The sequence below is a fragment of the Callithrix jacchus genome, chromosome 8 (genome assembly GCF_049354715.1).
Source record: "Callithrix jacchus isolate 240 chromosome 8, calJac240_pri, whole genome shotgun sequence".
Taxonomy (NCBI): domain Eukaryota; kingdom Metazoa; phylum Chordata; class Mammalia; order Primates; family Cebidae; genus Callithrix; species Callithrix jacchus.
In genome coordinates, this window is record NC_133509.1 from 134,929,559 (window position 1) to 134,953,598 (window position 24,040).

The 24,040-nt window shown below is 42.8% G+C and overlaps 1 protein-coding gene across 5 annotated transcripts in view; it reads left to right on the forward strand.

Annotated features, from left to right (window-relative positions):
• The window catches only part of EVL (Enah/Vasp-like), a 194,301-nt gene that overhangs the window by 61,207 nt on the left and 109,054 nt on the right, over positions 1-24,040 (forward strand). For 3 of the 5 annotated variants that reach the window (XR_013521537.1, XM_009006543.5, XM_035261460.3), the window contains exon 1: positions 5,227-5,532. The exons of the other annotated variants lie outside the window; for them this stretch is intronic. Coding sequence is in view for 2 of the 3 variants with exons in the window: in XM_009006543.5 (XP_009004791.1) it covers positions 5,510-5,532 (23 nt within the window). In the remaining variant the exon portion in view is untranslated. Of the gene's footprint in view, positions 1-5,226; positions 5,533-24,040 lie in introns of those variants that run through there. 5 annotated transcript variants of the gene reach the window in all.

Below are 24,040 nucleotides of genomic sequence, written 5' to 3' on the forward strand. Positions count from 1 at the left end.
TTCCATCTGTGGCTCATTGTGTTTGATCTCCACACAGCACAGGTGGAGGTGATATGGTTAGGGTGTGGGGTCAATGTGGGGCCGTGCTGACAGGCCGGGTTGGCAAGTTTGAGAGTTGGCTTGAAGCATAGAATGGTCGGATTGTTCAGGAACCAAATGCCAAGTTTGGGGGCTGAGACTATTAGGCAGACAGTGAAAAATCGTGATAGGTTTATTCTTTATATTTTTATGGTTACATAGTAGATATTTATATTTATAGGGTACATGAGCTATTTTGATATAGGCAGACTGTGTAATAACTAATTACAAATGGAGTAAATGGGGTATCCATCACCTCAAACATTGATCATTTCTTTGTGTTGCATGCATTCCAGTTATACTTTTAGTTATTTTTAAATGTACAATACATTATTGTTAACTATAATCACCCTATTGTGCTATCACATACTAGCATTTGGTTCTTATTCATTCTAACTATATTTAATATTTTTACTATATTTAGTTAGATAAAATATAGTCAGTCCCCTGCCCATTGGTTATTCATTAACCATCCCCAACCCTTCTCAGCCTCTGGTAACCATCATTTTACTCTCTTCACAAGTTCAATTGTTTTGATTTTTAGCTCCCCCAGAAATGAGTGAGAACATGAGAAGTTTGTCTTTCTGTGCTTGGCTTATTTCACTTAACATAATGACCTCCAGTTCATCCATATTATTGCAGATGACAAGATCTCATTTTTTTATGGTTGAATAGTACCCCATTGTGTATGTGTACTACATTTTCTTTATCCATTCATCTGTTGATGGGCACTTAGGTTGCTTCCAAATCTTGACTGTTGTGAACAGTGCTGCACTAAACATGAGAGTGCAGATATCCCTTCAGTATACTGATTTCCTTTCTTTTGGGTATATACCTAGCAGTGAAATTGCTGAATCATAAGGAAACTCTATTTTTAGTTTTTGAGTTGTGGGTTTTTTAACTGGCAAGTGGTAGGGTTGGAAACTGTGTGCAGGAAGGGAGTAAGACAGGAGGGAGATCTGGTAGTGGCTAGATGGGCCTTCATTAGGGTTGTAGAAGTGAAACCAGAGAGAACTGGCCTCTAAAGATACTGTTGAATTCCTCATTACCACTCAGTCTTCTGGCAGTTGGAAAGATCCTTGATTGGGCCATGAGAAGAGAAGAGTATTTTTAGTCATGATCATCTCTGACTTCCATTTGTGGCTCCTTCTGTTTCATCTCTACACAGCACAGAAGTGAATGTGGGTATTAGTAAATGTCGAGGTCGTGTTCTTTTTTTACTTTATCGACGCATTAGATACTGTTCAGATTCTCAGTCCTTATTTTGTTGCATGTCCATCATGGCTGTGTGCCTACAGCCTAAAAAAGTGGCCGAGGAAATGTTGATTGTAAGGCCTCAAATCCACAGGACATCAGGGCCTTAAACTGTCTGTTTCTTGGCCTCCAAGTAAGCAGTGATGACATTCAATACTAACAAATCATAAATTCCTTTTCTGGGACAATTGACCATTTCAAATGAAAAGACGTGGCTTGCAAAACTAAGGTACTGGTTAAGCTAAGGACACTTGTTTAAAATATTCTCATTTAGCTTTCCCACATTGTTAGGAACCCAGAGACATTTCCTGTTCATGGTTGTGTTTGTGTCGGTGTCTCCATGTTTGCTTCTCTGGAGAAGTCCCAGGCAGCTCACATGTCCAGTCACTGCAGATGAGTGTTCTGCCATGGCAGGAGAGACCAGCGGGGGTAGGGAGGATATTCTTAGGAATGAAACTAGGAGGAGGAAGTGAATCCAGATTAGGGTGAGTGTGACAGTTTGTAGCTGGGAGAGCCCCCATAGGTCATTAGCATTGACGGGGCCTGCTAGAGTCATTTAGGCCAGTGTGTTCAGGCAGAGCCTGTCCCTGGTAGAAGGAAGGAAGGCCCTGTAGCAGGGAATCTAGGGCCCCTCCACCCCTTTTTCAGCCAGAATTATTCTCCTTTGATCAGTTGTACATATTAGGGTTCCATGGAAGTGCTATTTTTTGAAATAAAGTAATTATTGGCTGGACACAGTGGCTTATGCCTATAATCCCAACACTTTGGGAGGCCAAGATGGGTGGATCACTTGATGCCATGAGTTCAAGAACAGCCTGGCCAACATGGCAAAACCCTGTCTCTAGTAAAAATAAAAAATAAATTATTCTGGCATGGTGGTGCATGCCTGTAATCCCAGCTACTGGAGAAGCTGAGGCATGAGAATTATATGAACCTGGGAGGCGGAGGTTGCAGTGAGTGGAGATTGCACCACTGCAGTCCAGTCTGGGTGACAGAGTAAGACTCTGTCTCCAAAAAAAAAAAAAGACTTATTAATTTAAAAAATTAGTATCTGGCTATTCTTTCATGGTACAAAGGAACTTAAGTCCTGGAGTAGGAATGTGCATTATCTGAGCCTGAGTTGTTGGTGAATGGCTTGGAATGCCTTTTAAAAACACGCACACACATTATCTGGTCACAGACATGCCTTTTTGAGCCCTATTCCAGACAGGAGTGGAGTTGTCAGGAGTCATGGACCCTCACTTACGTTTCTGTTTCTGACGCTTTGGTGTCAGCAGTAATCAAAAATGGTTGAGGATGTCTAGCCTTTGAAGCAGACTCGGTTCCCATTTGGACCCCAATGGATGTCAACTGAGGTGTCTACCTCTCACTGCCTGGGACATTTGAAGCAGTTTTTTTTAGCCCTTGCAGGTCTCTTGCTTGGCCATGAGATTTGGTGATTCACCTGGCCAGCTGCATAAAATAGCCCAAAGGGTCAGTGTCCCAGCTCCTTTTCAGCGCCACAGGCTACCTGACAGTATATAAATTAGTCATCTTCTGGAGGTAGCCGAGCTGGTTGGATCATTGGACACCAGGAGAGCATGTTGGAGTTAGCTCAGCCAGAGTCCGTGTCATTACTTTGCCACGTATAACTGTAAGACCCTGGACAAGTTACTTATCCACTTTGGCCTGTTTCCTTATTGATAAATTGGGAGAATTTCATAATATTGTGTGTAAAATAAACTTGGTGTTAGAATTTGATTTTTCAGCATTTATACCAACTGCCCTCTACGAGGACCTTATTAATTGCCCTGAAAAGTACTGGTTATACCTGCAAAAGGAGAGTCTTGAGTCACTGGTGGAAAGTGTCTGAGGTCTCCACAAAATGAAATGAGCTACCCATTGAGCAGCCAGGATACTTCCTAGGAGTGGTAGTCTCATCGTGAAGAAGAACCACCCAATAATGAGAGCTGTCCAGTCAGAGATGATCTGGTGAGATAATAAAGCTGATGAAAATATTTATATAACTTATACTTGATAAAGAACTTTGGCAACTCCTCCTTTATTGGTTTCTTACCACACTCCTGTGAGAGAGGCATGGGCAGTATCAGTATTATTCTGGTTTTATATAGGGTAAATCCAAGGCCCAAAGAATTGTAGCTTGTCAGTGATCACAAAGTAAGTGGCAGATCTGGGACTTAAAACTGGGTTATTTAACGACTTGAATATTTTGTGTTTCGTGTTATTATGATTCTGCCAAGAAGCTGCTATCACCAGAGGTCTCAGGCAGAGGCTGGTCAGAAGTACTGCAGAAGGCATTCCAGATGCGCTTAGGTGATTGTTGTGTGATTTGGGGGACCATAGGATTCACTCAGACACCTCCCTAACTCATCAGTCTCCCTCATTTGACTTTTGTCACCGCATTTCTTTGAGACAAGCCCTGGACTGTCTTCTCTTCGAGACAGAGATAACTGTATGAAGAGTGATATATTCGTCCCAGAGCACCTTTGTGCGAATGCATGTATTGGATCACTCTTCTTCCTGATAAAAGCTGAGGCAAAAGAGGTTCATTCAGCAAACCTTATTCGAATAATTCTTTTTTGTCAAGTGCTGTGCCAGGCATTGGGAATACAGGAATTAACTTCACATGTTCCTGTCCTCAAGGAACTCTTAAATTTATAGGGGAGGCAAACAGAATTCCAGATGCCATACATGTGGCAGCCAAGGAGAGAGCAGCACACCGCCCTGGGGTAAGCTCAGCCCCCTGGAGAGGGAGTGGCGAGGGAGCAGCGTGTGGGCAGCAGCTCATGTTAGGGAGCACCGAATGGGCTCAGCTAGCTGGTTCATGGGCCCAAGAAGGGAGGTCCTGACACATTTTGGGAACTGTGAATGTCTGGCTGAATTTTGGGGTTTGTGAAGAGTTTTAGTGGAAGAGAGAATTGGAGAAATAAGACTTGGTATGTCAGGGTGACGCATAAAAAACTTTATATCTTGGGCACTGAGGAATTAGTAATGCGGGGTTAAATAGGGGCATCAAAATCACATTAGTAACTGGTCTTCCTTCTTCCACCCCTTCTCTAAAAATCAGCTAGAGCAATTTTTCTAATGCCAGAGGCTGAGTGAGGGATGCTGAGGGCACACTCAGGTCGCGTGAGTGGGCGAGGGGGAAGGGGCAGCTTCAGGCCACTTTTTCCAGGTCGATCACAGTTAGTGATTGATGATGCTGTGGTGCGAGGGAGAGAAAAAAAGTCAAGAGTGACTCACAAGTTTTTATTTGAGATCTATCTTGCTTATTTCATAAAGAGTTGCAACGTGAATGCTGAAGATTTTTCTTCACGGCAAGTTTCAGAATACAGCCTCAGCTGCTCATTTGCCAAATCTTGCCAGCCTGATAAACATTTCTCTTTTGGGGGCTAGCATTCATTTCCTTTTTCTTCTCTTCTGAAATGATTATAGCAATTTTTGTACTTCAGGGAATTGGTGAGAGCCTGGTATATTATATGCTCAATAAATAAATAATCAAATGAGATCACTAATCAGGGGTGATATGCAAAGTCACATTGGTCATGGTAAAGTGTTGGACATAAAATGCGACTTTTGTGATTCTGAAGCAGCTTATGCATTTGTGCTCAAATAGTGTTTGGAAGAGGAATGGTAAAATGCAGAATTCTGCAGAATTTTTCAGTACTTACGTTCATGTATAATGTTGGTCATGCCTGATCTTATAGCAGCAGCAGCCACAGGAAGATGAGGTAATTAGGCAGATCACAGCGGAACAGGTTGCATTCTCATTCCTTTCAACCTTCCTTCTTCCTCCCCAACCTGCACAGTTCTGGTAGGGGGTGGGATGGGTTATATGCTTTACCCAGGATCCCAAGCGTGCCCTGGGTTCGACTTCTTTCTCTAGACTAATCCAGTTCCCAGCCTGGAGCCTAAGCATACACTGCATTAATCAGACTTGCTGGAATGATCACATGGTTTTCTAGCTGCCTCCCCTGTTAGCTGCCGCTTGTCAGCAGCTGGCGGAGCTGGAGGCTGCAGGCCCCTGTCTGCAGAAAGCCTTTTACTTCAGAATATTGGGGGGTGTGGAAACCCCGCCGCTTTCTTCTGCACTTTGCACCATCTGACTAACTAAATGGTTGTCCTTCACACCAAAAAGACTACCACACAATCTAAGGAAATTTTCTCTGACTAGGTCATGTTTGCATTTGAAGAATTCAGGTATGTTCTGGGCTTTCTGCATCAGTCTGCTGCTGGCTTTTTGTTCTCGCTAGGTTTTTGCTGTGTAATGACAGCTTAGGCTCTGACTGGTTCTCACAAAAAAAAAAAACAAAAATAAACAGGGTTCTCTTCAGCATGTGGTAGGGTTTATCCCGGTCTTGGGGGTGGGAGGTACAGAGGTGTTGCAGGTCAGGGGTGTTTACTGTATGCAGAAGTGCAGCGTGGATAATTGGTCTGATCGTGTGTAAATTTGTCCAGGACCCCACCTTGTGCCTTATTTGAGCTGCTGTTGCTGGTGTAGAGTTATGAATACAAATAGCAACTGTGTATCCAGAATGAGTCTCTTGCTCTCTTTTGTTTTTCTTCCTTTGTCAACTCATGCAGTCTACTGCTCTTTTTAAAAAATGCTAATTTTTAGCAGTGAAGGTGAAAAATTCTGCAAGTCTGTCTGCATAGTTGAGATTTGATTTTGGCTCTGCTCGTCTTCCTTATTTTTAGCAGTAATCTCATGGCTGGGCTGTTTTCTGGGAAGTGCCCTTACAGTGTTTTGTTAACAGGGTCCTTTGCTTTAGTATGCTTTTCAGCTGCTGTAATTATTAGTGCTCCAAATGAGATATTTGGTGAATCTTACCCCTTTTCTCTTCTCCATCTCTTCTCCAGGAATCTATCCCTGGATATAAATGTGGGAAGGGATGTTCCAATAGAAAGAGTTTCTAAGAAACGAAAATAAAGGAGGCAGAATGGGAGGGTCGTCAGATTCTTCTTGTGCATATTTCCATCTCTCTGGAACATATGGAAGAGTGTATGTCTGTGTGTGTGTGCGTTTCTGACCTCTGAAAGCTTCTCATTTTTCAAATGCAATTTTTGTGCATTTTAGAACTGAGCATAAATTCCATATTGATGGTCAAAGAGTGATTGGGAACCCGTTTTACCTATACAGGTCTTTTTTGTTCCTCCAAATGTTGCTGGAATAGACACTAAAACAATAAGAATAACCACCTTTCATTATTCTAAGAGAAAACTACAGACCTGTTAGCCAGTCGAGGGAGTAGATAAGAGGATCATTAGATCTTCACAAAGAAGAGTCGGACCATAAAGGTTGTCCCCTGCCCTTTTCAACAAACTTGATGCTTTGGATTCAGGAAGTTATCCTTTGTTTAACCGTGTTTCTCTGCATTGTTTCTAATGGCCTGGGTTTGTGACAAAGAAATTCTTCCTCTGTGGTAGCGTGCTCTGGTGACATGGGCCCGTGCCCTTACAGAGTGACCAGAACTTTTATAATAGCTCCATTAGATGACTAAGAAGAATTTATTTAATGTCTGGCATGTTACAGTAGATAGGCCCTTAGGGAATAAATCCGGAGTCCTGGGTTCTAGTGTCTGTTTCAAAAGTAGCTTTTGTGATACTTGTGAGAGTTGTGGAAGCGTTCTGTAATTTGTAGAAAGTAGCCCAATTGCAAGGTTCACATGTTATTGTTAGCATTTATTCTAGATGAAGTAAGCCTTATCTACCCTCTTAAACAGAGCTTGGGGCCTCTCATTATATTTCATGGCTAGGGAGGAGGGTAATATATCAACAAATCCACTACTATTGTGGTGGGCTTCTAATCCAAGAGCCAAGAGCTGGGTCTGATGTGGTGGGAGGGGGTTGAATTTGAAGACCATTGCACTGATTGAGAAAAAGGGGCCATCATTATGGAGGGTAGACCACAAAAGGGAGGCCTGTTATCTCCTACTTCAAGCTTCTCCCTAAGCTGACCCTGAAAAATTGCTGCTGTATGATGCCAGGCAAATGGCTTTCTTCTCTAGGTTGTGTATGTGGGGCCTGGTGATCATGGTGGGGCAACACAGGGACTATGGAGGTACCTAGCTTTTTAGCTTAGTTCAGGGCGATTCTCTAGCTTTAGCATGCGGCGGATTCCCTGGAAAGCTCATTAAAACTCAGATTGCTGGAACCCACTTCCAGAATTTCTGATCCAGTAGATCTGGGGTGAGGCCTGAGAATCTAACAAGTTCCCAGGTGAGTCTGATGCTGCAGGCCTGGGGATTAGACTTTGCAAACCATTGGCTTAGGAAAAGCAGAAGGTTGACCTTCATGGAGATGTGATGTTTGAGGCAAAGCCAGGGTGGAGGTATGGGTAAGAACAATAGCGAGCAGAAAGAAGCAGTTTGGTGACAGGTAGGCGAACCACCTGTCACCTGAGGAGGTCTTGCAGAGCAGTAGGATTATAAACCAAGTTCTGTGATTCTCATCCCTAAGAAATGTTGGGATGAGAATCAGAGCACTTGGTTAATAATCCTGGCGCTGCCATGAACTAACTTGGTGGGCTTGGCAACTCTTTTGATCTTTCTTAGTGTCAACTGAAAATGGGGAGAGTGATTCTCACCAAGAAACTCCGTAACACTGTTAAAATAAAATGGGATGATATAAACTTTATAAATCACAGCAGTTCTTCCTACATGAATATAAAGGGGCACATCCTGGGGCCGACTTCATCAGGTTATCCACAGGCGCCTGTAGGCCTCATGTGTGGACACGCTCCTCCACACATACCCCAGCTCTGAGAGCACAAGAGCCACACTTTTTTTTTTTTTTTTTTTTTAAGACAGATTCTCACTCTGTTGCCCAGTACAGTGGCACAATCTCGGCTCACTACAACCTGTGCCTCCTGGGTTCAAGCTATTCTCCTGCCTCAACCTCCCAAGTGGCTGGGATTCCAGGTGTGCACCACCACATCCAGCTAATTTTTTCTTTTTTTGTATTTTTATAGAGATAGGGTTTTACCATGTTGGCCAGTTTGTTCTTGAACTCCTGACCAACAGGTGATCCACCTGCCTCAGCTTCCCAGATTGCTGGGATTACAGGTATGAGCCACCACGCCTGGCCAGCCACATTCATTTTTTAATAGGAAGTCTGATTTTGGCTCAAACAAATTTACATGCCATTACTACTTAATTGGGCTATGAATTCCATGAGAGCAGAATTCATAAAAGCAACAGAATCCTGTCTGTTTTAACTTTGTTTCCTTGGTGCCTATAACTGCCTTACACAGTAAGACCTTAATAAGCAGTTGGCGCAGTGCATTTTAACCAGGACTTAACAAGGAAAAGCAAGCAAGCTAGCTAGCTAGCTCAGTGCAGTCCTGAGGTCAGTGCCATGGTGCTACCTGGGCCGTTGTATGTGCTAGTTCAGGAGAACATGTGGAATAGCTGATAACTGACCTCCTGAGAAAAACGTGATGTCCTCAGTACACTCCAGTTGCTGGAGTGCCGGAGAACTCATCACGTTTCATTAGGGAATCTCTGCAGATGATCCCATTCCAGAGCGCACTGATGGTTGCCATGATTTGTTGCTACCTGGAAAATAGCTTGAACCCAGGAGGCAGAGGTTGTAGTGAGCCAAGATTGTGCCACTGCACTCCAGCCTGGGCGATAGAGCAAGAATCTCTCTTAAGCCTAGAGAGGAATAGGAGCTTGAGAAGTCGGGACAGTGTTTTACAGCTGCCAAAGGGATTTTTGCCTGTCATGGCCTACAAGACTGTTGTTCTACCACCAGGCAAGCTGTTCTGTCTGGCTGTTAAGGGTAGACACAGGTCATTTGTCCTTTTGCCTTTTTATTTTTTATTTTTTTGAGACAGAGTCTCACTTTGTTGCCTAGGCTGGAGTACAATAGTGTGATCTTGGCTCACTGCAACCTCTGCCTCCCAGGTTCAGGCAATTCTCCTGCCCCAGCCTCCTGAGCAGCTGGGATTACAGGTGCCCACCGCTACACCTGGCTAATTTTTGTATTTTTGTAGAGACAGAGTTTCACCAGGTTGGCCAGGCTGGTGTTGAATTCCTGACCTCAAGTAATCCACCTGCCTCAGCCTCCCAAAGTACTGGGATTGCAGGCATGAGCCACCGCACCAGCTTCCTTTTGTCTTTTAAAAAAAAAACTTTTTAGGCTTCCTTTCTTCCTTACTGAACTGAAAGTTTCAAGTAGGCATTTACCTGTTCCTACACGCTGCAGGGACTGTCCTCTTGAGCATTTTGTGAAATACCTTGTAGTTTTCCTTCTACCTCTGGACCCAGAACACTGCCTACGTTTTCTCACCACCCTAGAATGAGGAGTTTTAAATGTGACTTTTTCCCTCGTAATCCATCAAGTGAGAATGGAGTCCAAATCAGAGACCTTTGTTTCTCAGAACTCCTGCCTGGTATTTGACTTATTCTGATTTATTTCCAGAAGGAATATAGTGTACCAAGATCTAAAATCCACAATTGCTATTTGTTAGTCACGTGAAAATGGAAGTTACTATTTTGAGTCTGTTTTATTTTTAAACAAAAACATCATGGAAGGGTTTGAAGTCCAAACTCTAACCAGCTTTCTTAATTCAAATTTATATCTAGTCTTGGGAAATGTTATGATTTTTCTTGCTCTTTTACTGGAATATTGATAGGAGTTAAAATGAGTGGTATTGAGGAAGACCTGAAGTTTGCGAGGCTCTAGAACCATCCAAGTGTCAAGATCCCAAGCCAGCTTAGTCCCTCTCATTTTCCAGGTTCCTGTAGGACCTTGACAAAACAGATGTTTGGTACATTGAACTGAGCTGAAGAAATAAGTCTCAGATGAACAGGAGGTAGATACTGGGCCAGGCAGGGAAGGGGAGGGAAAATACACTTGATCATTGAGTACTTACTCTGTGCCAATCACAGCTGGTTGCTTTGCCCAAGGTAACTTTAACTCACATAACTGGGCTCTCTCCTCCACACCACTCTGGGCACGCAGGCCATGTGCTGTTCCGGGACCATGTCTTTTTTGCTCTTCCCAACCTCTTAACTGGCTGTGTCTCTGCCTGGATTCCCCTGCCCCAGGCAGCCATGTGGCTTACTGAAGATGAAAGCACAGTCCACTCCAGAACTTGCCCTAAACTCTGGGCCCATATATCCATCTGCTTATTTGATCTTACTACCAGAAACCTAATTAGGCATCTCAAACATGTCTAACATGGTTCTCCAGCTCCTTCCTGTCCCTTCAGTCTTCCACAGCCCAGCCAATGGTAGCTCCGCAACTCTTTCCTTCCAGTTGTTCAATCATTCTTGCCCCCTTTCTCCTACTCTGCACACTCCTCTCTCATGCATTAAGCAAAGTCCTACCAGCTCTGCCTTTCTTCCTACTGGCTCTGCTACCACCTACCTTGTCCAAATGCCAGCATCTGAATTGTTGCGTTAGCATTGTAACTGCCCTCCAAGTTTCTGCCTTGTTCCTCTGATCTCAATTTTTTACCCATTTTCCTTTTTAAGATAAGAAATCAAATCATGTCACTCCTGTTGTCAGTGTTGTCAGACCACCCCACCTCCCCTCCCAGTGACTTCCCATTTCACTGAGAGTGAGAGCCCAAGCTCCTGCAGTGGCTTACTAGGCCCACTTAGCTTGGCCTTGTCATCAGATTTCATCTCTAACAGCACCCTGACTCTTCCACACCACTCTAACCTCACCAGCTTATGCTGTTCCTTGAACACACCGGGCTGCCTCCTCCTTGAGGCCTCTGCACTGAATTGCTCTCTCCAGGTGGCCACGTGGATTATACCCTGGTCTCCTGCAGGCCTCTGCTCAGATGTCACCCTTGTCTTTTTGATATTCCTCTTCCCACAATGGGCACTCCCTTTCTTTTTACTCTATTTTTTGCCAGATCACATATCACCATCCATATACTGTAGATTTATATTTTGTATTCGTTATTGTTTATCCCCTTCAACAGAACCTAAATGCCACAAGGATAGGTTTTTAAAAATACGCACTTGGCTGAGACGGGTGGATCATGAGGTCAGGAGTTCAAGACCAGCCTCGACAATATGGTGAAACCTCGTCTCTACTAAAAATACAAAAATTGGCTGGGCATGGTGGCAGGCACCTGTAATCCCAGCTACTCAGGAGGCTGAGGCAGGAGAATTGCTTGAACCCAGGAGGCAGCGGTTGCAGTGACCTGAGATTGCACCACTGCACTGCCTGGGAGACAGAGCGAGACTCCATCTCAAAAAAAACAAAAACAAAAACACACAGCTATGGCCAGGCACAGTGGCTCACGCCTGTAATCTCAACATTTTGGGAGGCTGAGGCAGATATATTGCTTGAGCCCAGGAGTCCCAGACCAGCCTGGGTAACATGGCAAAACCCCATGTCTACAAAAAATACAAAAATTGGCATGGTGACATATGCCTGTGGTCCCAGCTACTTGGGAGGCTGAGGTGAGAGAATCATCTGAGCTCTGGAAGTCAAGGCTGCAGTGAGCCAGTATCGTGCCACTGCACTCCAGTGTCTCAGAAGAAAAATTACACTGTTGTATCTCTAGTGCCTTTCACCCAGGAGGTATCTAATAAATATTTGTAAAATGAATGAAAGAAATGATAAGAGACTCAGAGAGGTTAAGTAATTTGCGCAAAGTCCACCCAGCTGTTAAGGGATTCAGTCAGTTTTGCTTCAGTCCCTCTTTCCCAGATACTGTGTGCCTGAAATGCCATCCTATAAATTGACCTTCTGTCTTAACTGTCAGCCCAACCTTTCAGTCTTTCCTGTGGGCCCAGAGCTTGTCATGGTACCTGGCACATGCTCCATAGATGTAGGAAAAATAGGGAACAGAAAGGAACAGAGGACTGACCTGGGGTAAAATGAGCCACCTTCCTCCCAGTTCCCACAGCTCTTCCAGCCCATCTCTGTATAGTGCTTACTACTGTGTATGATGATTAGTTTTTTTCACATCTTCTCCTCTACTAAAGCATGAACTCCTTGAGGTCAGAGAGAATGTCATCATCTTGTATCCCTACCAACTACTGCCAACTACATACTGTCAGCTCTGGGAGGTATTAATAAATGTCTGATAATCAAAATACTTTGAATTAAGTAAGTCACAGTCCCTAACTGTGAGGAGCTTTGATCCCTCTATCTTAGATCCCCGGGGCCTGTTGGAATCCACAACCATGTGGGTCTTTGATAGATGATGATGGGAGCACTGGCTGGAGGAAGAATGCAGAGGGCAGAGAGACCAGGAGAGAGAATGGAGCAGGCAGGAGAGGGATGGACAGAACTCATTGACTTGACAGTTTTTCCTGGTGTCCATCTGACAAGCCGAAAGCAAGATGTCGTTTGGGGAAACTATTTATTTATAAAAATTTTAATTCTTATAGATAATAAATATACCTATTTATGGGGTACATGTGATATTTTGATACAAGTATACAATGTACAATGTGTAATGATCAAATCAGGGTAATTGGAATGCCTATCACCTCAAGCATTTATCTTTTTTTTCCTCTTTTTTTTTCTTGTATGCCCACTTTGTTCCTTCATAAGCGTTTATCATTTGTGTTAAGAACATTCCAATTATACTTTTTTAGTTATTTTGAAATATACAATAAATTATTGTTAACTCTTGTTGCCCTATTGTGCTACTGAACACTTAATCTTATTCCTTCTACCAAACTGTATTTCTGTATCCACTAATTATTCCTCTTTATTACCCTCTCCCTACTACCCCTCCCACCTCTGATAGCCATCATTCTACTCTATCTCTCTGAGTTCCAATTTTTTTAGCTTCCATATATTAGTGGGAAATGCTGTATTTGGCCCTCATTTCACTTAACATGATGTCCTCCAGTTTCATCTAGGTTGCTGCAAATGACAGGACTTCATTTTTTCTTATGGCTGAATAATATTCTATTGTATATTGATACCACATTTTAAAAATCCATTCATCTGTTGATGGACACTTAGATTGATTTGTATGTTTCTTTTTTTTAGACAAGAGTCTTGCTCTGTTGCTCTTTTGCCCAGGCTGGAGTGCAATGGCACCATCTCAGCTCAGTGCAGCCTCTGCCTCCCAGATTCATGCTATTCTCATACCTCAGCCTCCTAAGTAGCTGTGATTACAGGCATGGGTCACCACACCCGGCTAATTTTTATATTTTTAGTAGAGGCAGGGTTTCCCCATGTCGGCCAGGCTGGTCTCAAACTCCTGGCCGTAAGTGACCCACCCACCTTGGCCTCCCAAAGTGCTGGGATTATAGGCATGAGTCACCATGCCCAACCTCAAGTCCGATCTGGACCGTTGTGACTAATGCTACAGTAAGCTTGAGGGTAAAATTAATCTCCTCAATACACCGATTTCCTTTCTTCTAGCCACGTATTCAGTAGTGAGATTGCTGGATCATATGGTAGTTCTACTTTTAGTTTTTTGAGGAATCTCCAAACTGTTTTTCGCAATGGCTGTACTCATTTACATTCTCACTAGCAGTGTACAAGGGCCCCCCGCTTTGTCCACATCCATGCCAGAGTCACTTACTGGCTTTTTGCTAAAACTGTGTGAGATGATATCGTGGCTTTGATTTGCATTTCCTAGATGATTAGTGATGTTGAACATTTTTTAATATACCTGTTGGCCATTTGTATGTCTTTTGAGAAATGTCTGTTGAGATCTTTTGTCCATTTTTATATAAGAGCATTTGTTTTCTTTGTGTTGAGTTAAGTCCTTCATGCATTGGGAAACAGTTTACATGGCAAAGGAGATGTACTTAAAAAGATCCATCTATCCTTCATTATTAAGTAAGTGTGCAGTTGTTGAATTTTACTCAGAGCAAGGCGGTGTTGTACATCTGAATATTTGGCTCCGTTTCCTACAAGGGAATTGTAAGCTGTGACTGTCACTTTATTTCTCTAGGCTTTAGTTACCTCACATATAGCAAAAGGACTATTTTGAGGATAATGTACAGGAAAGAAGTATATAAATTATAAAGTCTTGCAGTATTGTTTGTATTTTGTATTTCATAATCAGCAAAAGTTTAATCAGTTAATGTTTAACTGATTCGAAAGCCACATTTTAAAATAGTTTTTGTTATCTCCCATTCCTCTTTGCTTGGTATAATAGTAGTCGCTTATGCTAATAACAAAAGAAAACAAAGAGGAAGAATTTAACTGGACTTAATCCCCAGAGGAATGAGTCCTGAAACAGAATACCAACTTGGGTCTATATGTCTCTTGCTGGATACTTAGGGTAATTGCAAACATATCCTCAACCATGTAGGTTCTGAAAAGACAAGCAATGGGTCGTTTTGGAGGAAGGATGGAGGAGGGCCCTTCTGATATTAGGATAACCACTCATTGAACAAATATTTCCTGAACATCTACTCACTATAAGCCAGAGTAGAAAATGTAAATATGTGTAATCCTTAGTCCTGCCTCCAGGGACAGTGTCCTCAAGAGGTGGGGAACAGACAGATCAGAAGCATGGAGTAGTGGGTAGCGAAGACAAGACTCACATAGGAGAGTAGGATAGACTCCATAGGGATGCAAGTACCGTACTGTGGCCGGGAGGTGGACACAGTTTTGCCATAGTGAAAGTTAAAAGAGACTTTCAGGAGGAGGAATCTGCTGGAGTGAGCCTTAGAGGGTATAGGAATGGGGTGGATGAAAATAAAGACAAGGGCTATTAGTAGGTGTGTGGGAGCTGAGGCATAGGAGCAGGGTGACAGTGTGCTCTTAGCTGTGCTTTAGCTGACGAAACCTGAGGGGAGAGCTTTTGCTTTCTTCTCAGGGTATAACCCAATTCCATTTGGTCCTCTCCCTGTGACTGGTGACTGCTCTGCCCTGAAGCTCACTATTTGCAGAGATAAACAGTTTCAGCTTTAGAGAGTAAGCAATGCTGATGGGAACCACTCCTAGGTGTTTTGCTACGCTAGCCAGCACCTTGGCTTTTCTACTAGTCTTATCACCTTGAGCAAGTTACTCAAGTTCTCTGTGCCTTGGTTTCCTTATCTGTAAAATGAGACTATTACCAATCTCTGAGAGTTGTTAAGCTAATTAAATGAAATTATCTTTTTTTTTTTGAAGTGGGAGTTTTGCTCTTGTTGCCCAGGCTGGAGTGCAATGGCTCAATCTTAGCTCGCCATAACCTCTGCCTCCCAGGTTCAAGCGATTCTCCTACCTCAGCTTTCCAAGTAGCTGGGATTACAGGCATGCACCATGACACCTGGCTATTTTTTTTTTTTTCTTCTTCTTCTTCTATTTTTAGTAGAGACGGGGTTTTTCCATGTTGGTCAGGCTGGTCTCCAACTCCTGACCTCAAGTGATCTGCCTCGGCCTCCCAAAGTGCTGAGATTACGGGTGCGAGCCACCGTGCCTGGTGGAGATTACTTCTATAAAGCATTTGGGTACTCAATAAATTAATTTGTTTAATTTACTGTAAGCAGCAAAGCATTTTATAGACCCTTATCCTGGATTAGAAATTGCATAGGAGCCAGGAAAGAGGCTGACACATTCTGAGGATAGAGTACTTCTAGCCTTCCCCTCTCCCTGAGTGTTTAGACTCAGAATGCCAGAAATCAGTCCTTGGAAGATAATCGTATTTGTTACTGAAATGTTTATGACACAGTGAACCAAACATGGTGTGACTAATCAGCTGAGAGCTTGGATCTTGGCTTGGTTTGCATGCAAATTCACTGGTCTAAGAGATTAATAAGTTCCTTGCAGTTGACAAACTGGGACTAATTACAGTGCTTTCTGGCTAATTGTGATAATACAACCAGAGCCCACCATCAGGTGACTCCCGTGGTCTCTGAGTCTTCAGTGCCTGTGTACTCATGCCACAGCCCATTATTCATTGTTCTACATTCCTCCGTGTCATATTTCATGATCCTTGGAGCCTGGTGTGATCAGTAAATGTCTATTGAACTAACCAGGACTGCACTGGACAAGTATGGTGTGTGAGGTCTCTGTGTAGGGAAGAGTGAATTACAAGTGAGAACTCGTGAAGAGCACTCTTCCAACAATTGTAGCTATGATGGGGTACATTCTGGGGTGGTTCTCCTGGACAGCAAGAGAATCTACTGAAGAGCTTTGAAGAGTGACTTTCAACTTGGGAATTCTGTGTAATGTTTCTCAACTGGGAGGGCCCATTGCAATCTAAAGACAGGTGCCCGGGCCACTCCTCAAACCTCCTAAGTCCAAATATGTGCAGGTGAAACCCAGACATGTACGTTGTTTAAGGTTCCACCAATCGTTCTGATGCACACGCTTCGTTAGAGTTCCTGGGAAGAGCCTGAGGTTGGGAAGCTGGAAACCCCCTAGGTTCTAATGATTATTTTATATAAGTGTTACTTTATATAAGTCACGTAACTTCACTGGGACTTAGTTTTTTCACCTGAAAAATAGGAATAATATTTTATTTGCAGAGATGTATATGAGCTTTCATAGTGAAGAGCACTGGAAAATGAAAGGTTCTATAATGTGGTTTTGAGTTCTGCTGGCACCTCTGAAGGCATATTGAACCCAGATGTGTTAAAAGTGTGGCTTGTACAGACTACAATGTTTGATCTAGAACTTATGCTGGTTCGTGGTCTTTTTTGAGTTTGATACCTCCATGACTAGTCACTGGGGTCTTCAGAGTTCATTTGGTAATAATTTACAGACAAGAAGAATTATTTTCACGCGAGTCAGCCATTTCAGAACCTGCCAAATGCCAGGGTTGCATTCTTTGAGACTAGTCTACCTCCCATTTTCATCAGCATGAGTACTAGAAGAGAGAAAAGATGATTTACTTTCACTTGTTGTGTGGCCCTGGAAGAAACATGAACACTTAGAGATCTGTCCTCTTTTAAAATTAACTCTTGGCCCCATGTGCACAGACTGCACACCAAGGACACCAGGAAAGAGAACCAGGCACAAGGAAGATGAGTGCCCTCCTCACAGGGCTTCCCTGCCTAGCTTTTCAGAAGTTACCACTCTTACTCGTTTTTCATTGTATTTGCTAGATCAGACAGCTGGGTATCAAGTCAAGATAGAGTTTTCTTAAGGGAGGTGAGGAGATGGATAAAAGGGGATGTTGGGTGTATTTTTATGAGTAGGGCAATGAAACATATTCTTTGATATAGAAGTGTAGTCAGTGATGAAATTCCCCTGGAGAGAGAATGCATTCAAATCAGATGCACCTTGGAACGCTTCCCAAGCCACAGGATGCAGACTGTGTACTTTTATTCTCCAACTTATTGGGGAGCGAAGGAATGGAGATTCCTAAGGAAGAGAAGGTTGGCACATTTTGCTATAGCTGATAAATTTCTTGTTTTGTTGTCCTGGGCGTCTTGGTTGGGACATTCATGATTATCAGATCCCTGGTACGAACAAAGTACTCATCAACTCATCCCTATGCATGACTGAATGCTTAAACACAGCTTGCTTCATAAAAAGATGGGATGAGAGGGTGGTATCCCAGTACTTTGTGGACAGTCCTTAACCAGGTTATGATATAAAATTCTGTCCATTGCCAGGACAGCTCATTATTTTCTGTAGGTGGAGGCTTCCGTGTTGTGGCTGCAGACTCTTGAAGCTTGGCTCCTTCCACTCCAAAAAAATGATTTAGTCATGGTTCTGCACTTGCCACTTAAATTCCCTATTTCCAAATCTTTGCTTTCTTTCCATGAAATTCTCTAAAACCCAGCCCTGTGCATGTAGTATTTCTTCAGGGAGCCTTTTCTGACCTCTACACCCTACATAATTTCTCTTTTCTCTGCCTTTAAGGTATATAATAAATAATCTGATCTTTAATTTTCTCTATCTTACCCTCTTGATTGAGAGTTACTTGAAGACATCTGTCACACTTGAGCAGAGCTGGATACATCTTGGCTTCTCAGCACTTTGTGTATTCATTGTTATTACCTTTTTTTTTTTTTTTTAACCTCCTTAACTAGCCTGGTCATATTATAGGCTCTAGATGGGGAAATGTCAGTAAAGAGGACAGTTGCTGCCTTTTTGATGTCTGTTTATTTCTGAGCCTGAAGGCTTTTGGGGATTTTGATAGAAGTGTTGAATCCAGTGAATAAAGTCTGTTTGTGGATGGGAAAGATCAGGTGGAAAGACTGAAAGGGCCCAGTGGTAGATCTTCAGAGCTGTAGGGATTGACAAAAGGGTTTGAGTTAGTAAAAATGCATGTGAAGTTTTAAAAGTCCTTATGTATATAAATGAAGAGCTTCTGATTCTTTTAGATTCATACGGAAACAAGGTAACACACGTTCAAATGTGCCCACTCTATTGCAGGCACTTTTGTTATCACATGTGATTTTCACAGTAATCCTATAAGCACCAGTCAAAAGCAGATTCTAGAGTCAGGTAGTTACATTATTATTACCATTTTACCTAAGAGGCTTCTAAGATTCAGAGAGGATAAATCACTTCCTCAGAGTCACACTGCTTAAGTGCCAAAGCTAGGATTTGGATCTGTGTCTTCTAACTAAAAAGTCAACATTTGTTTTCATCATTGCATAGCTGCCTTGCACCCTAGTTTTGAAAAACAAGGAAAGTCTGTCGGGTATTCTAGAGATAGTTGTTTTATATAATCTTTGTTGAATAAGTGGCTGTCTCACACTTACTGAACTTGACTATGATGAGTGTAACCTGCTAAGCACTTCATATGCATAAGCATATGTACTTCTAGCCTTGTAAGAGCCCTGTGAGATCGCTGCTGTTATCGTCATGTCCGTTTCACAGATGAAGGATGTGAGTCGTGTGCTGGTGTAAGAACTTATCCAGCATCACAGAGAGCTGCCATTTGAACCCAAGACTGTCAGACTCTGGAACCTGTATTTTGACTGCTGTTTTAGTCATACATAAAGCTTCATGGGAAAAACAAAACAAAAACAAGTTCTGTGGTCAGCTTAAGAAAACTTGTAGGCTGGGCATGGTGGCTTACACCTATAATCCCAGCACTTAAGGAGGTTGAAGTGGGCAGATCACCTGAGGTCAGGAGTTCAAGACCAGCTTGGCCAACATGGCAAAACTTCATCTCTACTAAAAATACAAAAAAATTAGCCTGGGATGGTGGGCGCCTATAATCCCAGCTACTCATGAGGCTGAGGCGCGAGAATTGCTTGAACCCAAGAGGCGAAGGTTACAGTGAGCTGAGATCACGCCACTGCACACCAGCCTGGGCAACTGAGCAAAACTCCATCTCAAAAAAAGAAAAGAAAAGAAAAATTGTAATCACCCCTTCCCCGAAAAAGACAGTACATAGTAGCATGAAGGGTCTGAGAAGTCTTATGAGAAGGGGAATGCTGATTTTGCCCTGAGTTTCCCACATGTTAAACATAACACTTAATTTGGAGTTTATACTTTAGAAAATATTGCCTGCCATAATGGAAGGAGAATCTGGGCCTAAATCAGAAGAACGAGGAAGAAGAAAATCTTTAGGTCAGAATGAATCCCAACACTGGAAGGCCGAAGTGGGAGGATCACTTGAAGTGAGGAGTTTGAGACCAGCATGGCCAACATAGCCAGACCCTGTCTCCATTAAAAAAAAAAAAAAAAAAAAAAAAAAAAAAAACGGGCATGATGGTGCATGCTTATGGGCCCAACTAATCAGGAAGCTGAGGCAAAAAGATCATGTGAGCCCAGGAGTTTGAGGCTACAGTGAACAATGAGGATGCCATTGCACCCCAGCCTGGGTGACAGAATGAGACCCCAACTCTTAAAAAAAAATGCCTGGCCGGGCGCGGTGGCTCAAGCCTGTAATCCCAGTACTTTGGGAGGCCGAGGCAGGTGGATCACGAGGTCAAGAGATCGAGACCATCCTGGTCAACATGGTGAAACCCCGTCTCTACTAAAGATACAAAAAATTAGCATGGTGGTGCGTGCCTGTAATCCCAGCTACTCAGGAGGCTGAGGCAGGAGAATTGCCTGAACCCAGGAGGCGGAGGTTGTGGTGAGCCGAGATCGCGCCATTGCACTCCAGCCTGGGTAACAAGAGCGAAACTCCGTCTCAAAAAAAAAAAAAAAAAAAATGCCTAAGTGGAAGCAGATGAAAGAGTATAAGATTAGAAGTCCCATTTGGATGTGAGTTCAGGCTCCTCTTACTTGTAATTACCATGTTATTTCGAGCAAATTATGTACTCTTTTTGAGTCTTCCTAATACGTAAAATGGGGTTGTTGTGAGGAAAAGTATGATTATGTATGCAAAAATGCTTAGTAAACAATAAAGCTTGAAGTTGTTTTTTTTAAATTGCTGTTATACTAAGTTTATTTGTGTCTGAGTATCTAGTACACCAACTACCAGCTACTAGAACAATTAACAGAGGCATGAATGAAGTTGGCTTTTTGTGTCTCTGGGTTCTATAATTGGTATGTTACAACTGGAAAACTTTAAAAATAAGACATTATTCCTCAAATTTTCTTTTTAAATTGTGTTTTTGCTGGTTTTTGTATTTTAGGAGTTATAATGAAGTCACTCAATTAGAAAATCAGAACCTGTGTTTCCTTCATTCACTGTATTATACCCCGGTTTGGACTGCTAAGGCAGTGTATTATGTGTTTTTTTGGCAGCAAGAAATGTTTTTGCGTAGTTCCAAAATGGTAATTTCATTCAACAGTGTATGTGTTTTTTCTTTCTTTTTATACGCTGCTCACTCCCTAAGATGTGGCCATCTGTTTTTTTCTTTTTTTTTTTTTTTAATAGGAATTTCTAATGTATCACCCTGTCGATGTAGTTACTCTTACTGTTTCTATGATAAAGTCTAACTCATTTATTTATTTATTTATTTATTTATTTTTGTATAGGATATATATAGTACTTTAGGTTTTGGGGTTCATGTGCAGATCATGCAGCATTATTGCATAGGTACGTACATGGCAATGTGGTTTGCTGCCTCCATCCCCCCATCACCTATAGCTGGCATTTCTCCCCATGTTATCCCTCCCCACTCCCTGCTGTCCCTCCCCTATCCCTGCCAGCAGACCCCAGTATGTGATGCTCCCCTCCCTGTGTCCCTGTGTTCTCATTGCTCAGTACCTGCCTTTGCTAGCTCTGATTTATTAAGAACTGTCAGGAAGAGAAATGTGCTGCCATTTTGCATGCCAGGGCAGTTTCCACTGATGGGGAGCACTGAGATGTGCAGGTGTATCATTTACCCTCTTTAACACATTTGTTCTCTAGCACCTGGTCAAAAAAACCAGGTATGAGTTTGAGATTGCTCCAGTAGGTAAGACATTGCACAAAGATCGAGAAATTTAAAAGAAAAGGCATTGGAATCATTTTTAGCACACCTGTTTGTCTCCTGGGATAGCATTGTTATTTCTAGAAAGATATCTGTTTTGCCTGCAGCTGGTTTGGGGAGAAGTTGGGTAGAGGGGAGCTAGCATTTTCCATTCCACAGTAATCTGACCTGGTCATGTAGTTTATGTGGGCCTTATCCCCCACCTTACTTTAGGGGTAGCATGTGACCCAGACCTGGCCAGGCCAAGACTCAATCCCCTGCCTGTGGTGACTGGTTTAGTTCTGTCATCTAAGAATTCTGTATGGCAGGGGTCCCCAACCCCTCAGGCCAGGACCAGTACCAGTTCGTAGCCTATTAGGAACCATTCCGCACAGCAGGAGATGAGTAGCCATAAGCATTACTGCCTGAGCTTTGCCTCCTGTCAAGATCAGCAGTGGCATTAGATTCTCATAGGAGCACGAACCCTATTGTGAACTGCGCATGCAAGGGATCTAGGCTGTGCTCTTCATATGCAAATCTAATGCCCAATGATCTGAGGTGAGATAGTTTCATCCCCAAACCATCCCTCACCCTGACTCAGTCCATGGAAAAATTGCCTTCCTTGAAATTGGTCCCTATGGCCAAAAAAAGTTGGGGACTGCTGCTCTATGGGACTTGAGCTAGAAGTATTCAAAAGATGCTGGCTGTTTTTTTCTGGAATCAAGAGCTGTCAAGATTGTGAAAGCCTCAAATCGTTATTGGCCATCATGTGGGTAAAGACTAAAAAGCCAACGGAGAGGCAAGCAGAGTTCAGTAACTGGGAAGAGAGCGAGTTCTCATGGCAGCCTTGACCACATGCACTCAGGCGTTTAACTTAAGCCAGGCTTACCTGTAAACCTTTTTTTATTTTTTTTACAGTATATAAACAACAAATTTCATTGTTAATGTCTATTACTCGCAACTTAAAAAATCCTGAATAATGCAAAACTGAAAGAGAAAAAAAGCAGACTAAAATGTGTATCATTTTTACTTCCAAAGGAGATGACCATCTCAGTCATCTTCAAAATGGTCAGACAACAGCTGCAGGGTTATCTTCTGTCTAGGTATTTAACAGAGGACTGTGGCACTCTAGGATACTGTTACAGACTAAGTTATGTCTCCCAAAATTCACTGGTTGAAGCCCTGACCTCAGTGTTACTTTATTCAGAGATAGGGCCTTTAAGGAAGTAATCGGAGCTAAATAAGGTCTTAAGGGTGGGCCTCTAGTTCAATTGGACTGTGAGAGGAGGAGAATGAGGGACGCTCACGCTCATAGGAGAGGGCACAGTGAGACACAGTGAGAAGGCGGCTGTCCACAAGCCAAGGAGAGAGGCCCCCAGAGAAGGCAAACCTGCCAACACCTTCCTCTTGGGCTTCTAGAACTGTGAGAAAACACATGGATGCTGTTAAGCTGCCCAGTCTGTGGTATTTTGTTACGGCAGCCTGAGATAACTAAGATCAACTTCTCTTTCAAAAGAAAGAAGAGGAGGAAGGTGAGGGGACTCAAGGCCACATCTGAAGGGCAGTCCATTGAAGATCCTGGAATAAAAGGCTCTGGAGAGACAATCACTGTCCAGTCATGTCTCCAAGGTGTAGCATCCAGATAGAAAGCTATGTGACATTGATTCAAGGAATCATTTCCAGGAAAGCCTTTCTAACAGGGGCCTTCTGCTCAGTGTTCAAGGCTTACCTTTTCCTCTTTGATTCCCCCAGGTAGAGTTAATCTTCCTTCTTTTATACTCTAAAAATACTCTTGCACCTACTTCTGTTTCTATACTTCTCATGCCCTTTGTTACTGGATTTGTCAGTCCCCGCCTTCTAGATGATGCACTGCTGGAAGGAGCACATGACATTAATTCCAGGCTTGGCTGGTGTCCAGCATGTGTTTCAAGTCTTCAGCAGTGTTTGCTAAATGTACATAGAATGTTAGAACCAAAAGAGTTCCTTAGGTATCCCCTCGTTCAGATCTCTATGAGTTCCTCTTTTGGGCACAGTATTTACCCTTCACTTCCCCAAAGCAGACATGGCCAGTTCCCTTGAGATATTTCTAGTGGCTAAGGGAAAGAGAAGTAATATTTCCCAAACAGCCACTGTGTCCCAGGCAATACATAGTTTTTTCTTTCATTCATTCAGAGCTAGACATTAGGGTTACAAATGGGATAGCTTCTGTTTATTCAACTATTGAGGGCTGAGAACTATATTAACAATATGTCATTTAATTAACACCACATTCAGGAAGTTGGAAATTACAGAGGAGGAAACACACCTAGAACGGGTCAGAACTTGTGATCACCAGGTTAGTTAGCAACAGGACTGGAACTAGCGCTACGGATTCCCATTCTGCTGCTCTTTAGTGAGGGGAAAGCATAGACTAAGGAAAGCTAAAATCATCCTAGGTAGGATACCATAGATGGAGAGCTGCAGGCAGCAAGAAGGAAGTGTCTGGCAGCCAGCTCTGTAGATTTAATAAAGCAGCATGTTAG